The sequence below is a fragment of the Balearica regulorum genome, chromosome Z (genome assembly GCF_011004875.1).
Source record: "Balearica regulorum gibbericeps isolate bBalReg1 chromosome Z, bBalReg1.pri, whole genome shotgun sequence".
NCBI lineage: Eukaryota > Metazoa > Chordata > Aves > Gruiformes > Gruidae > Balearica > Balearica regulorum.
Genome location: NC_046220.1, coordinates 55,256,170 through 55,271,313, shown reverse-complemented (window position 1 = coordinate 55,271,313; position 15,144 = coordinate 55,256,170). Strand labels below are relative to the sequence as shown.

At 37.2% G+C, this 15,144-nt stretch overlaps 1 protein-coding gene across 9 annotated transcripts in view; it reads left to right on the top strand.

The window, feature by feature from the left end:
• Positions 1–15,144, top strand: part of KDM4C (lysine demethylase 4C) — a 274,177-nt gene that overhangs the window by 242,990 nt on the left and 16,043 nt on the right. For 8 of the 9 annotated variants that reach the window (XM_075741245.1, XM_075741244.1, XM_075741239.1 and 5 more), the window contains 2 exons: positions 141–326; positions 7,427–7,597. In XM_075741245.1, the coding sequence (XP_075597360.1) occupies positions 141–326; positions 7,427–7,597 (357 nt within the window). Of the gene's footprint in view, positions 1–140; positions 327–7,426; positions 7,598–15,144 lie in introns of those variants that run through there. The other variant, XR_012833183.1, reaches the window with a different exon arrangement.

Below are 15,144 nucleotides of genomic sequence, written 5' to 3'. Positions count from 1 at the left end.
CTACTTCTTTTGCCATGCATATTGCAAGTTATAAAATGTAATCAGTGAAGCACAAACAACTTTTCAGTCCTTAAGATAGATGCAGAAGTCACTGAAGTTGGGGTAGTATCGTAAATCTTCTGTTTATTTTGCTTTTACAGAAATGTATCTTCTGCAGACAGAGAATTAAGAAAGTCTCTGGTGCCTGCATTCAGTGTTCTTATGGTCGCTGCCCAGCCTCCTTCCATGTTACCTGTGCCCATGCTGCAGGAGTGCTGATGGAACCTGATGACTGGCCATATGTTGTCTACATCACATGTTTCAGGCACAAGATCAACCAAAATGTGGTAAGGAATTTATTTCCTTATTTGTTAAAAAACAGAATTGCAGAATTTAAGTATATTTCCAGAGAAAATGGAAGAAAGGATCCATACCATGTATTATAATAGCTCCATCTATCATATTTCCACACATAGCAAACTATTAGATCTTGAAGGTTTTTTCTTATGCCGTTACCTGGGAGAAATGATACTTGATACACCTAACACATTTTTGCATTAGAGTCATTGTTGAATGTATTGTTTTGACAGCCAGAACAAGTCTTCATTTCTCTGTTTTGTTAACCTGGAGTGTATTACAAATACCCAGATCACACTATCTTGCAAATACTCACAGATACTGTAAGATAAAGGATATGGTGTATATGTAAGTTCTTTGTTCCGCAGCCAAACAGTGTCTTGTAAATATTCAATTATAATTATTCTGTCATCTGGCAAAGTAACACTGGTATGTCATGAAAATTCATGTTATTCTATGCCTTTTTATTTCTAGCCTGTGCTGAGGATGAACTTTTAATTTTAGATGAGACACATGAAGAATTAGTTATTATTGTCTTGTAGGTTTTAATGTCTTTATTCAAATGAATTGTTGCTATCTCAGTTAAGAGAGATCTCTTGCCATTTATCTGGGGCTTTTAAAACTGTATTTTGTTTCCTAGCAACCCAGAAGGACTTAAAGTAATGTTATTAAGGAAATAGCTTGGTCAGTTAGTCAAGTTGAGAATTTGCAAATTGCAAACTTTTTATCTTTGTACCTTAGAAGTGAAAGAAATAAACTCAGGTAATGTCCGTATAATATATGTCTGTCTTTCAAGAGGTTATCAGTGAATCTTTGGTCTTAATGACAATACTGCTGAACAGTAAGATTTTCTTTCGAGTATAGTAAAATGTAATGCCTCCCAACTAGAGTAATCAGTCAGTCCTGAGTGTTCAATCTGCTGGTGGTTCTTAAAAAGGGAAACAAATTGTGTGTCCCTGTTTAAAACTTCCACAGAATTGTTAAGCCTTTTAAAGATTTTTATTTTTCTAAATGAATTAACATGTGAAACTAGTACAATTCATGTGGTTTCTTCAAACATTTGTCAAGAAAAGGAGTTCGGTTTGAAAAACAAACAAACTTAAACCTCTATCTTTACAGACAACTTAAGATAATTTTCTTGGCTTTCTTGCAAAACATTATCATAAATTGAAAATTACTGGATTAAAATCATGGCCGGTAAAAATAGGGCTGTTCTTCCCAAATATTTTATAGTATTTTTTGGGACAGGTCTTTAGGTATTGGGATTTGGTTTCAGTAGCTGGGAAATCATTCCCTGATCAAATAGGACTTTCTGCCTAATACTTTCTCCTATTCCTGCTTCATATCTATATTGCAGCCACTTCCTCAACCCCTTAGTTTTTCCAACTTCCTTTAGTATATCTGTCTCTGATGCTGGAGTCCCCTTATGCTGTTAAAGAATACATGCGATTTTCTTCACCTTATTCTCTTTTATGATACTAAATGGTAAATGTGCTGCAGTTGTGGATTATTTCTTTTATATTTATACTGCACTTTATATAGTGGTATAGCTGTCCTAAACAGACTTTTTTCTGGTATTTCTGTGTTCATGTTAGTTATTTATAGAAATACCTACAAAATATTAATGAAAACCAGGTAGGTTGTTTAAGAAGAATTTACACTTTCAATCTAATATAAAAAAGTGCAGACTTTAGCACTTAACTTTCTTAGCGTATGCTTTCTCTGGAACAGAAAAGGAGTTATTATTTTGAATGGTAAGAAACAAAACATATGCTTGTCTGAAAAAAACACAGTAGTAACAGAGTGACATGGAATCCCGTAAAATCTTTTTTTTTCTTGACCTTTATTAGATAGTGTCAAAGAAAAAAAATAATCCACCAACTATGGAGAAACACGATTTTGTGTGGCTGCTATTTAAGAGATTGTGGGAAGGATGTTCAAAGTAGCTTGGAATGAGACTATCACGTCTTTTTCTGAAACTCAGCACCAACCTGTTACGAAAAAAATCTCTATTATTAACTTGTTTCATGTGGCTCAAATCAAAATCAGATTTGCAGACGAGAAAGAAAAGTTATGCTTTTGTGTTTTTCATTGGGCCAAAACTTGGAAAGATCAGCTATTTTGTTAAAGAATCTTTTTGTGTGAAATTCTTAACTTACTCTTGAGACAAAGGAGATTGCCATATGTTTGTATATGCTTGGTTTTATACTGTCTTTTGGATAATTAATCTAATCACATCTTTAAGCCTTTGGAAGTTTTTTCAGCATTGGTTTTCTTGTTATGCTTTTCTTAGCTATTAGCTATTCCTTCATGCAGAAATTACATTGCTCTTCACCATTAGGCATAGCAATGTACCTTACTTCTAATGAACTTTTTTTTGTTTGTTGTTTTATCTTTCTTGCTTGAAAGCAGAACACAGGAATCATGCAGACTGAAATATTATACTCACTTTGAAAATTTTTACAGGAATCAAATAGTTTGTCTTGTCACCAAGAAAAAATAATCTCTTCCGGTATTTTAACAATTGAATACATTGTACGTAAAGCAAGGACACTATGATTTTTCCTTATTCCAAGGAAACAAAATTAAAATTGTCTGGGTTTTTTGCTAGTATAGCCTCTAGATATTGTGCCTAATAGCTCAGTGAATACTTGTGATTGCTACTTTCTTCAAGTTTAAAAAAAAAAAACAACAAACAACCCAAAACTCAGCAACCAAAGGATGGCTTCTGGGCACTAGGAAAAATTGTGACATATATCAATAGTGGTATTGTAATATGTAAATTAGTGAGGGTGCTCAGCAAAAAAACCTACCTATGTACCAATAAATATATATTACTACTGGTGTTAGTGTATCTCTCCACCTCAGGCAAGGGCTTATTGCAATGATGAGGTGGGAGTATACATTGAAATTATCTGTGGCTGTGATTTCAAGCAAATTGTGTCCAAATTATTTATCAGTATACTTTCACAAGTCTACTTCACTATGGATCAGATTCTGTATTGTCTTCAGGATTTTTTCCTAGAGTACTATTTTAATGTCAGCCATGGAAAACACTGGTGGGTCTTCTGGTGAAAAATCATCACAAAGACAATCAAAAAGAAAACATAAAGTTTGTATTCATATAGTGCTGCCAAATGAAGTAAATATACAAATACTAAGAAGTGGAGTTTTTAAACGTTGATATGACTTTTCAAAAATATGTTGTTGTTTTGAGTCTATGGACTCAAAACTAAGTATGCCTCTTGTATTTGCTCAAGGTACAGCTTTAGAAATAACACGAAAATTAGCTAGCAGTAAAGTTGTTTCATAAAGAATGGTTTTGATTATTCCTGTTGTGGCCTATATTATTGTGTTATGTAAACTGGAACGTCAATATGCAAGGAAGGCTCTGTGATTTAGTGCTTAACAGACAGTAGGTTTTTTTCATTTTTACTCATTGACTGTGCTTGTCTCTGGGTATGAAACATATCCCTCACACCTTTTTGTCATCAAACTGCAAGATGGAAGTACGGTTGAGAACAGGTGCTGTAGATGTTTTTTGTCTTGATTAAAAGAACTCTTTCAGACACAAGGAAATGAGAAAAAGAAGTTGTGTGCAACTATACTAACAGGAAAAAAAACCTCCAAGGGATCTATATGAGATTTGCAAAGACAGCACTGAGGGTCCAAGAAAGCTAGGTGGAGGCAAACATAACCAAAGGCGATATTTGATTTGGAAAGTGGGATCAGAAAGGCCATCTACGCAGCCCCAGTTACATGCATTTTGAAAGACTGTCTTTAGAAGGGGCAGATAAGGGTTGCAAAAATCCACTGGATAGGAGTTGCAAAACCATCCTGGTTTTGAGCTATTTCAAATTATCTTCTGCTGTTATTGGCCAGTTCTTACCTCTGTGGCACACAAGGAATGAAGTGATGCTGTCAAATGGAAACTGTAGATGGTTTTTCTGTTGAATACCTGATTAATGCAATGTCATTGTTTGCCACTGTCTGCTAACTACTGCCAGCCCCTTAACATTCCAGAGAGACTAAGGCATGCCTTAGGAAGGACATACTATTCAAAAATCATGAGCCGGCGTATTTTTGAAATGTCATGCATCATTTCTATGCTTAAACTGCAGTTCTGAGGAGTATGCTTAAAATGATGAAATTAGAGGTATGTTCCTGTATCAAATAAGTCTCAGAATTTTGAAGATCCTCCATTAAAAAAATGTAGTCCGAGAAAGTTTCTAGATATTTAGTTGTACATCAGATGCATATTTCATAACAGTTATTATGATTTAATATAAATATAGTTTATATATTTTATTTAACATGATTTTTGTGCCCTTCCATACAGAAAATGAAGGAGAAAGTAATTTTCTCTCTTATCTTTTTGAAGTTTGCACACAGAAGGGGAGGTTAACCGTTTTTTTCCTTTGTATCTGGTTGTTTTCTGTATTTCTGCCACTATCTTAGTTCATCGTTGGCTTAGGTACTGTTAAAGAAAATCATGCTTTTTAAACCACAGCTTTCTCAATAATCTGGTAACTACCACAACTGTTTCTTTAATCTGATAGACTCCTTACATAACAACTGTCCTTTCTGATCAAAAATGACATTCTTAACATCAATAAATTTTTAAGATTGTTCTGACAGGAAATGTTTTCTGGGACATGCAATCAATTACGGAGTGTGCTTGTCAATATTTTTCCTGAGAAATAAATCAAGAATCCTACCAAGATAACATACTAAAAAATAATCTTCTCCTTCAGCTAGGATGCATTTCTGGTTTTTATTATTTGTCTTAATGAGCAATGGCATTTCTTCTCTGAAAACTGTATCATTAAATGAGCCTATATTGTCTCTTAAAATATTGTATTTTGCCTTCCATCTTCTCTGAAGAGTTCCATCTTCAGGCTATAAAAACATTCAAACCTTTTAATAGAACTATTTCTCCTTGGGCTTTGTACTATAATATCAAACTTGTTCTATCATCTCATATAAGTAAATCAATTAATACTTTCCAGTTTACTTCTCATTCACCCTTCCACCCCCCGAAATAACTGAATAGACTAAAGTGAAGAATTGAAAGGTAAATTAACATTTATGTTTACATATGTTTCAAGATTGGATAAAAAGTGCTAATTGACATGTTGTCACTCTTGTGATAATACCAGCAAGTTGTTATTTATGTAGTTAATTCTGCTACTTAAATCTGTACTATAGAAAGGTAAAATGTGGAAGAAACTATTTTGTTGTACATGTAAATGGTTAAATAATTTGTGAGTATGCTGAGAACATTATTTTTAGGTAAACTTGAAAATGCTTTGGAAACTTCATTGGGTTTTACTATCTGAGGTGACCTCAACTAAATCCTCCAAATGCGTATGTCAGGCAGAGCTCTGACAGACAGAGATTTAGTGCACTGTCTCCAGAAATGGTACGGAATATTTGTTCTTGGTTTGCCCTTAGTTTGCAGGAGCAGAGAGGTTTAAAAATTTTAAATCCCAGAAATTGGTACAAGAAAGAGGCACGATAGTGACTACAGTGTGTGCAAAAAGAGAAGTGTTCAAGTTTAGTTTTCCTCTTCCTGAAAAGCATGGACATTATAATTAATGCTTGGAGTCTAACAAAAAGAATCGATGCTGTCCCTAGTTCTCTCTTTGATATTAGTGCTAAAAATCTACGGCTGTAGCATTTTCCAGATTTTCATAGGCACTTTTTAGGATTATTATATTGATTGAAGAATTCACTGCTTTTGCAGGTTTGAAAAGCAGTGCTAGGAAAGTGAGTAATTACTTTAGCATATGTAATAAAGTATTTTCATGCTGTTTATATAAACATTTCTAATAAAATCTTGCATGCTTAGTGTATACCAGTGTAGTTGCCACTTGTAGTAGCATCTTCCATTATAAGAAAAGTTTAACTGGTAGCACTTGATATATCCAAAGTCATAACAATGCACTTTTGCGTAAACAAATGGACTTTGTGAGGTAATGAACAGACAATCAGGATCATAAGAAAGAAGTGCCTTCCATGTGTTATTAGGATGAGAAAATCTTGATTTTATTTTTCCTGGTGGAGAAGGTTTCTTTTTAAGTGGAAGGTTTATGGAGGGAGCTGATATTTAACAGCTGTCTGCATCATGTGAGCTTCTGAGCATTTGCTCACTTAGAAGTTCCATTCATTTTTTTTTTATTTGTAGAATCCATCAAGCAGTTATTGATGTAGAAATTTTGCATAGTTTAACAACCCTTCTACTCTTCTGATTGACATAACTAGCTCTGGGGAATCTTGCCCAGAGAAGCTGTGGCTGCCCCATCCCTGGAAGAGTTCAAGGCCACGTTGGATGGGGCTTTGGGCAACCTGGTCTAGTGGAATAATATCCCTGCCCAGGGCAGGGGGGGTGGAACTAGGTGGTCTTTAAGGTCCCTTCCAACCCAAACCATTCTGTGATTCTATGAGTCTATGAAAAGTGAGAAATGAAAAAAATTATTGTTACTGGTTTACTAAATAACTGATGAAGAGTAATCAATGTTGTCTGAAGATTAAAAGCAAAAGTTCTGCACAGTATGGGGTAAGAAGTTACTCAGATACACTGCTGTACACAGCTCTGACAAGAACTGGTTATGCATTTAGTTATTGTATCCCATTCAGCAAAATATTAAGCTATTATATAGAATCATACTGAAATCCAGTACTTAAAAGTCCCATCATTTAACACAATGCAAGACCATAGCCTGGGTTCATCATATCTTACCTCTTCAAGCAAATTCTACAAATTATTCTACAAATAAAATTTACAAATACTGCTAATGATGTGTTATTGATCTAATACAGAATAGTTAGAAAGCGTTAGTTGCAAAAACATTTTTTGAGTGCTGTGATTTGTTATTCTTCAGATGCCATTTGTTTTCTCATAAAATGCAGAAACTTTGTATATAAAACAAATTTGTGTGATCATGATTGGAAGGAATGATTTTGCATTTGAAGTTTTTATATTGAGTGGTGAACAGTTGTCAGTTCTGTTTTGACACTGATAAATATCTGATGAGTAAGCTGGTATTTTAAAATCACTTTTTACTTTAAATTCTTCCATTTTTTCAAGAGAGCTAAAGCATGTGAGAAGGCCATTACAGTTGGGCAGACTGTCATCACAAAGCACAAGAATACACGATACTATAGTTGCAGAGTCATAGGAGTGACATCTCAACTTTTCTATGAAGTCGTGTTTGATGATGGCTCTTTCAGTCTGGATACTTTTCCTGAAGACATTGTAGTAAGTACTTTCTCTGATGCTTGTTTTTTCTTTTTTGGTTTTTTTTGAGGGCGGGGTTGGTTGGTTTTTGTGGGGTTGTTTGTTGGGTTTTTTTAATTAGAGAGTTGGAACCTCTTGAGCTACTTCTTTTGACCTTGAGGAGCTATGTCTTAAAATTCAGTTCGTGTTTGTTAGTTGAGTTACTTATTACTTTTGCTGCTGAGAATCATTATTTTCTAATGGGCTTCTGAACCTTGGTTGTTCTAATTAGTCTTTGCCATTTGACCAAATGAATCAAAAGTAATCTTGCGAAGTCTTTTAATTAAACAAGAAATATGTATTTAATAAAGGATATGAGAGAGGGAATTCCATATATCCTTATCTGTCTCTCAGAGATAGCTTGTAAAAATTCCTTGCTGAATAGAAAAATCCTGCTGTAATGGGAAGAACAGCTCTCAAGAATCTGTTCTAACAACTTGTTTACACCTTCTGATATTTAGTTTGTGAGATTACATTATTAATGATAAAAACCATCAGGGAGAAGAATGTGTAGTTTATTGCATTTCTAAAAAGCAATTGAGATTTTGATTTCCCTTATGCACTTTCATAGACTACTATGTTTTTCAGAACTGTTAAGGACCACATTGTGCACTTAGATAGCACATATGAACAAAATTTGCAGACAACCAGGGGAGGAGTCTGTTGCCCTCCACATTTGCAATGAATCTATTGGATGTTAACCTTCGTTGTGTTCATCAGATGCCGCTTGATGTCTTTGTCACAATATGACTCTAATCCTTGTATACTTCAATGCTCCTATGAGTCTTTTTTGTGCTGAACTGGTATTTTTGGTGTACCTCCTGCTAATAATCTCTCAAAGTTAAGAGTCTTCAGTGAATGCTGGTATGTGAAAATGCTATTTATGGCAAGAGCACTTTTCACTTAGCTCTGTGTCCTGTTATCTATGTAGTGGGGGAGAGTCTGGCATATGCAGCGGTGCATAAGAATGCATGCTTTGCAGCTCAAGGGGCACAACCCTGAGGAGTACTCCATATTCTTCTCCTGTGAAAGTCTTTGAGCTGTTCTGTTTTCTGCAGGCCTGGAAGTAGCATTAGCTGACAGAAACATCATTGGAAATGATACTGTTTTTCTTAGAAGCTTCTTAGTTATTGAAAAGTCTGATGCCTTTTGAAAATACAGTATTTGAAAGGGTACATTTCAGAGCAGTGTATGGGGATTGAGCTGTTTACCTCCTACCGGTCTTAATAGGAGACAGCAAATCCCTGTTACATGTCTTTGCAAATTTATCCTTTAATTCGAAACACTCTGAAAGGCTCCATTAATGATCAAAGACATTCTGATTTAAGATGATCAAGATATTAAGCAAATGTGGCTGTATTGTTATTAGAAACCCCTCTTTTGTGTATCCCTGCATCAAGGATCTGGTAAGGCAGAGATGAGAAATTGCTTGCCGCCCTAGTGGGGCAGTCTGATCTGGAGCTAAGAATAAATGTAATCAGGTCTGGATATGCCTCAGTGCTTCTCAGATAGTGGATGAACAACATATAATTGTTTGATGGAAACACCAAACGAATTTCACATTCCTTAGAGAAATCTTGTTGTGTTTTCATTAGATAATATACCTGCAGCAGTTACTGGAAGGGAAAAAAAAAATGTTTTTTCTTCTGCCTGGACTAAAACTTGCTAATCCATGCAATGTGCGTATCAGGTGTTAGTGCCGCTGGGAGGACTTATTCATCAAATCTGGTGTGAAAGCAATGTTGCTGCCTATTGAAGAACTTATTTTTCTAATCTGTTTTCACTTTTCAGCTAGCTCACAAAGATAGCAGGAGCTTTCTGCTTTTCCAGTATGTGCTGAATCCACTACATAATTTCAGCTCAGCTCACAATAGACCGCAATTCCAATGTTCAGACACAGTGATTTATTTTTAAGGAGGAAAACAGGGAGCAGGGAAATTTCAGTCTCAAAGCTTCATGAAACTCTGCTTGCGTGTAAGCATTTAATAACTGCCAAAGCAGGTTATATATACATTGTTCTCTTCTCCTTTGTATTTTTCTTGATTTGTTTTAGCATTTACTAAATATATCAGTTGGGGTTTTTTGAAGTGTAGGTGTTGGATAGAGGCATAGCTATATAGATTTTTTTTTATTTCAAGATATTGCTTGGGTATATATATATACTTGATTTCTACCTTGTCAGAATTTCTTAGAATAATCATTCCTCTATGACAATGTTTAAATCTGTTAGATAGCTTGTTGATGTGCTAACCAGTCAACTTTCCTTCAACCCTGGGCTGCATCAAAAGCAGTGACCAGCAGGTCAAGGGAGGTGATTCTGCCCCTCTACTCTGCCCTCATGAGACTCCACCTGCAGTACTGCGTCCAGCTCTGGGGTCCCCAGCACAAGAAAGACATGGAGCTGTTGGAGTGAGTCCAGAGGAGGGCCGTGAAGCTGATCAGAGGGCTGGAGCACCTCACCTATGAAGACAGGCTGAGAGAGTTGGGGTTGTTCAGCCTGGAGAAGAGAAGGCTCTGGGGAGATCTAATTGCAGCACGCCAGTACCTGAAGGAACCTACAGGAAAGCTAGAAAGATTCTTTATCGGGGAGTGTAGTGAAAGGACAAGGGCTAATGGCTTTAAACTAAAAGAGAGTAGATTTAGATTAGAAGTTAGGAAGAAATTCTTCACTGTGAGGGTTGTGAGGGACTGGAACAGGTTGCCCAGAGAAGCTGTGGATGCCCCCTCCCTGGAAGTGTTCAAGGCCAGGTTGGATGGGGCTTTGGGCAACCTTGTCTAGTGGAGGGTGTTCCTGCCCATGGGAGGAGGGTTGGAACTAGATGGTCTTTGAGGTCCCTTCCAACCCAAACCATTCTATGATTCTATGTACACAGCAGGTGTAAGAGGGTGCAAAGAAGTATGTGGGTACACTTTTTTGCTGGAAGAAACAGCAGGACAACTTCCTCTGTAAGTCATGGCAAGACTGCAGCGAGGGGGGATAGTACGTGATATCTTAAAAGAGGGGAGATGACAGCTTTAGCAGTTAGTTTAACAATGTGTACACACAAGTGGGGAGTGCCTGTTGTGCAGTCTTGAGTAACTGCTACCAACAGACAGCACGTATGTGTGCCGCTTGCTGCTTCTGAATGCTCTGTAACATGTCACACAGTCCCTAGCTCAGCACCAAGAGGAGTACTGCCTTGCCCAACAGTTTCTAGATTATGCATCACAAAGTGTCTCAGTTCTTTGGCCTGATCAGTTAGGGAGGGTGTTCCACGCCGGTTTTGGGGTTTTTTTTGTAAAACCTGGTGGACATATCTCCACTGGCATATCTTGGCAGTATTGCTAGGAATGAATATTCTAGTTATTGAACTAGCAATTTTATTTGTTTCTTTATATATTCTGGCTGTCAATAATGCCTTAACAGCAAGTGTAAGTAAAATATATATATATAACCTGAAATTAGAGCCAAGGATGACATTGCTCCCACATTACCTTATTAAAATCCCAGCTAAACAGGGAGGCCTTGCAGTATACTTAGTCGTGGCAGAAAGATCCCACCAAATTATATTGATTGTAAGCAAGAGAGGAAGAAAAAAAATAATTGCAGAGTCAAGCATACTTTGAGTCTGTGGGGAGGTCTGATTACAGGAGAGCTGAACACACCTTTCCTGAAATGGCACATGTGCTTCCAGGCCACTTGCCCTAGTAAGTACCCTGGTCTTCCAGGGACCAGTTTACACAGAATTCTTTGCTATTGTGGTTTCACCTTGTGGTTATCAAGCAAACTAGGTGAACAGAAATGACTAGTCTTGCTGCCATGACATACCCACACGGTGGTTTAGTTCACTATTAAGTGTATAAATGTAGTTCTCTGTTGACAAGGTAAAGTTGATCTGTGGGTTGTCATGCCCACAACCTAAAATGGACTTTACTTATTAAAATCTGTAAATTGGATACCATCCTAAGTGGTATTGTAACTTATGGAATGCTGCTGTAAACGTTCCTTACAAGCAAGAGTGTCTTAAGAGTTGAGGAAGTGAGATGTGTTGGGAAGGACCCTTGGATGCTATATTGAGGAATTCATGAGTTTGTTTTGCAGAACCACATTATGGTAATTTTTAGAGGTCCCAATAAAATCCTGAAAACATACTTTTGAAAAGGTGTATATTAGTTCAGGTTAAGACATTCTGACTGCAGCTATCAAAAGCAGGAACAAGAAATTATTTTTGCATGTGTCAAGTTGGTCAATCCAGCATCTTGCCTGATTTTTTTTTGGTATACCACTGGTTTTTGAAGTGGATGCCACCTTACCTGAAAAAAATTCAAGCATGAAAAAACCCCACCAAGCAGTGGATTTTTTAACATCCCAGCAGTGATACCTGGAATCCTTAACAGAATTATGCTGATACTTATGCAAGTACCTTCTTTCAGTAGTGCACCCAAGAGAGCCTTCATTGTGAAGAGAACAGAGGAGATTAAGCTCTATTTTTCTGTATCTATCCATACTTTAAATTCACCGCTGGCAGGGGAGGAAGGAACAGAGCTATTGAGAACTCTGACAGGCAAAGTACTTCACTGAAATTACCATGAAGGCTACAACTTCTTACAGTGTGCCTAAATTTCACAAAGCCCAAAATTATTATCCTTTCCTTTCTGTGTAATAAAATGGGGCACATTTTAATTCCCAGTATTTGAAGAAAAACTTGCAAGTATGATAGCAATGTAATGTGAGAAGCTATTAAAAAAAAAACCCAAACTACCAAACTTTTCTTAGCCAGGGACCTTCTTTGCAGTCCTCTACCTCTGTCTTGGCCCACAAATGCTCACTTTACACCCCTACAAAATTACAAAATGAAAGCTCCGACATCTCATGACCAACACTAATGTATACACATACAGTGTGCACAGGCTTGCTAATTAACCTATCTTTCTTGATGATTGTGGACTTGCTGAGATTCTGAATGGTCCTTCCTGGCCTAGATATCTGGCAGAGACTTGAAGCTGCATAGGCATTCATAATCTTAGAAGTTGCTCAAGACAAGGTAAACTAAGTGAGGTAAAGTTGAGGCAAAGGAGTCAGGCTGAATACAGATTATATCCCAATGATAGTATTATCAGACTAATGAGAGACAGATTTACTTCATCCTCCTCTGAGATGTAGAGCAAATGGGATTTAGCTAGATAGTTCCTCAAAAATTATTTCCCTCACAGGCTGGCTAAAGGGAACATAAGTTTAAACCATAACATGCCATTATGTAGGGAGGATTTTTTGCATGTGCAGGTTAGAAAAGATAGCACTTCTGGGGGCCTTGAGTGTCAATGCTCGGGATGTACTTCAAGAACGAAGTCTTTCTTTGTTACAAGAACTTCTCCCTAATGGCTTTGTCCATGACTGCTAACTTCACTGGTGCAATAAATATGTGTTTGCATATGTCAATGTGGACTCTCAATCAGCTTCTCAATTTCCGTATCTGTTAATAATTTTGCTACTGCTTTTGAAAAAACATACTGCTTGAACAATGGACATTTGGAAATACTGGGCAAGCACGTAAGTCTTGACAGTCCATTAATGTCCGCTTGGATATAAAAAATGTAAGATTTGATTCTAGCCCTAATAATTTCCAAAGGATGCTGTGTTTTTTTGAAAATCTGTCCTATAAACCAGACATATGTAACTTTTCCTCCAACAATCTTGTTTGGCATTATAAATGACTAAACTCCTGACTAGTTTCCAGCATTTTTCCAGTGATTTCTTTTCTGTATGCCTTTCTTTACCTCTTCTGACAACTGTTTTCTGCTTCTCTACCTGTTCAAATCAAAACTTTAAATAGTAGTGCTTACCTGCCTCCTTGTATGTGTGAAAGATGCACAACTTCTGACAGACAATGGTAGCTAATGGTTCAGTTTTAATATACTGGCTTGTAAATCTGTAACGAATGGCTAAGGAAATGATTTCTGTTATAACTGTTGAATTCATACTCTTTCTGGGCAATGTATAGCTACTTAGGATGCACTCCAGTATCACCATCACCAGCAATGTCTGAGACTGTGAAATAGAAAATCAAGCAATGCATTTCTGAAGGTAACAAGAGCATAGATCGTATTTGGTATAAACTTAGTCAAAAAGTCCTCAAAACTAGTTGTGTGATGTAGGAAAAGAGACCTTATGAATTATAATAGGTTTAGCAAGCTTTTTTTTAATTATTATTCCTTAATTGAGACAGCATTGAGCCTCTGAGCTGAATAATGCGCTACTGTGGTGGGCTGACCTTAGCTGGATGCCAGGTGCCCACCAAGCTGCTCTATCACTCCCTTCTTCAGCAGGGGAGAGGGGGGAGAGAATAAGATGGAAAAAACCTTGTAGGTCAAGATAAAGGCAGTTTAATAAAGCAAAAGCAAAGGCTGCATACAGAAACAAAGAAAAAACCAAAAGATTTATTTTCTACTTCCCATCAGCAGGTGACGTCCGGCCACTTCCCAGGAAGCAGGGCTTCCATACGCATAGCAGTTGCTCCGGAAGACAAACGTAATAAATAACGTATGCCCCCCCTTCCTCCCCCTATCCCTCAGCTTCTTGTCGCTGAGCAGATGCCACATGGAATGGAACGTCCCTTTGGCCAGTGTGGGCCAGCTGTCCCGGCTGTGTCCCCCCCCAAGGTCTTGCCCACCCCCAGCCTGCTGCTGAGGGGGGCAGAAATGTTGGAGGGACAGCCTTGATGTGTGCCGGCACTGCTCAGCAGCAGCCAAACCCTGGTGTGTCACCAGCACCTTGCTGGCTACCAGTGCACAGCACAGCGCTGTCAGGGCTGCTGTGGGGAAAACTAACTCCACCTCAGCCAGACCCAATACAGCTACTCATTTTGGGCTGGCACAGGTTTTTTTTGAGGCATTATAAAATTACTGCTCTGTAGTTGAACTTATTACTCAGCAATTTGTATGGTGGGACCACTGACAGACAATTCTGAACAAATATGGAAAGCAAGGTTGAGAGCTGCATGACATGTCTGTGAGGAGGAGACTTGAGTTTCTTTTCCTGGTTAGATGGATTTGTAAAAATTGTGTAGGATTTTGCATTCTTGTTCTGTGAAATACTCCAAGAAGTTAAATATATATATGTTTTGAAGAATTTATTTCAAGTTCATCTGAGGTGAGAAATTTATTTTGACACATTTTTGTAGCTGAACTTTTGCACTGGATTTGCAAGCGCTGATACACGGAATGCTATGCTTTGCGCATACAACTCATTGTTTGCATCTTCTGAATACAAACACAAATAAATTCCTGTTTTTAAAACTGTGATCATATTAAGTTAAAATCAGACATTTAAAAAAGCAAAGACTAAGTTCTAAGGCTTCAGACTGGAGGCTTTTATTCCATCATGAATCCTTGAAGCTGCAAAACATCAAAAGATGCAACAGTCTGATTCTAATCTGAAGCTTGTTGTACCGTACTGTAACCGTATTGATTTAAGTGAGTTACTTTCACTTGCCAGCGTTATGGAGAACAGAAGTGATTTTTCTGTGGCTCTTGCTTTTTCTTTGTTTCCT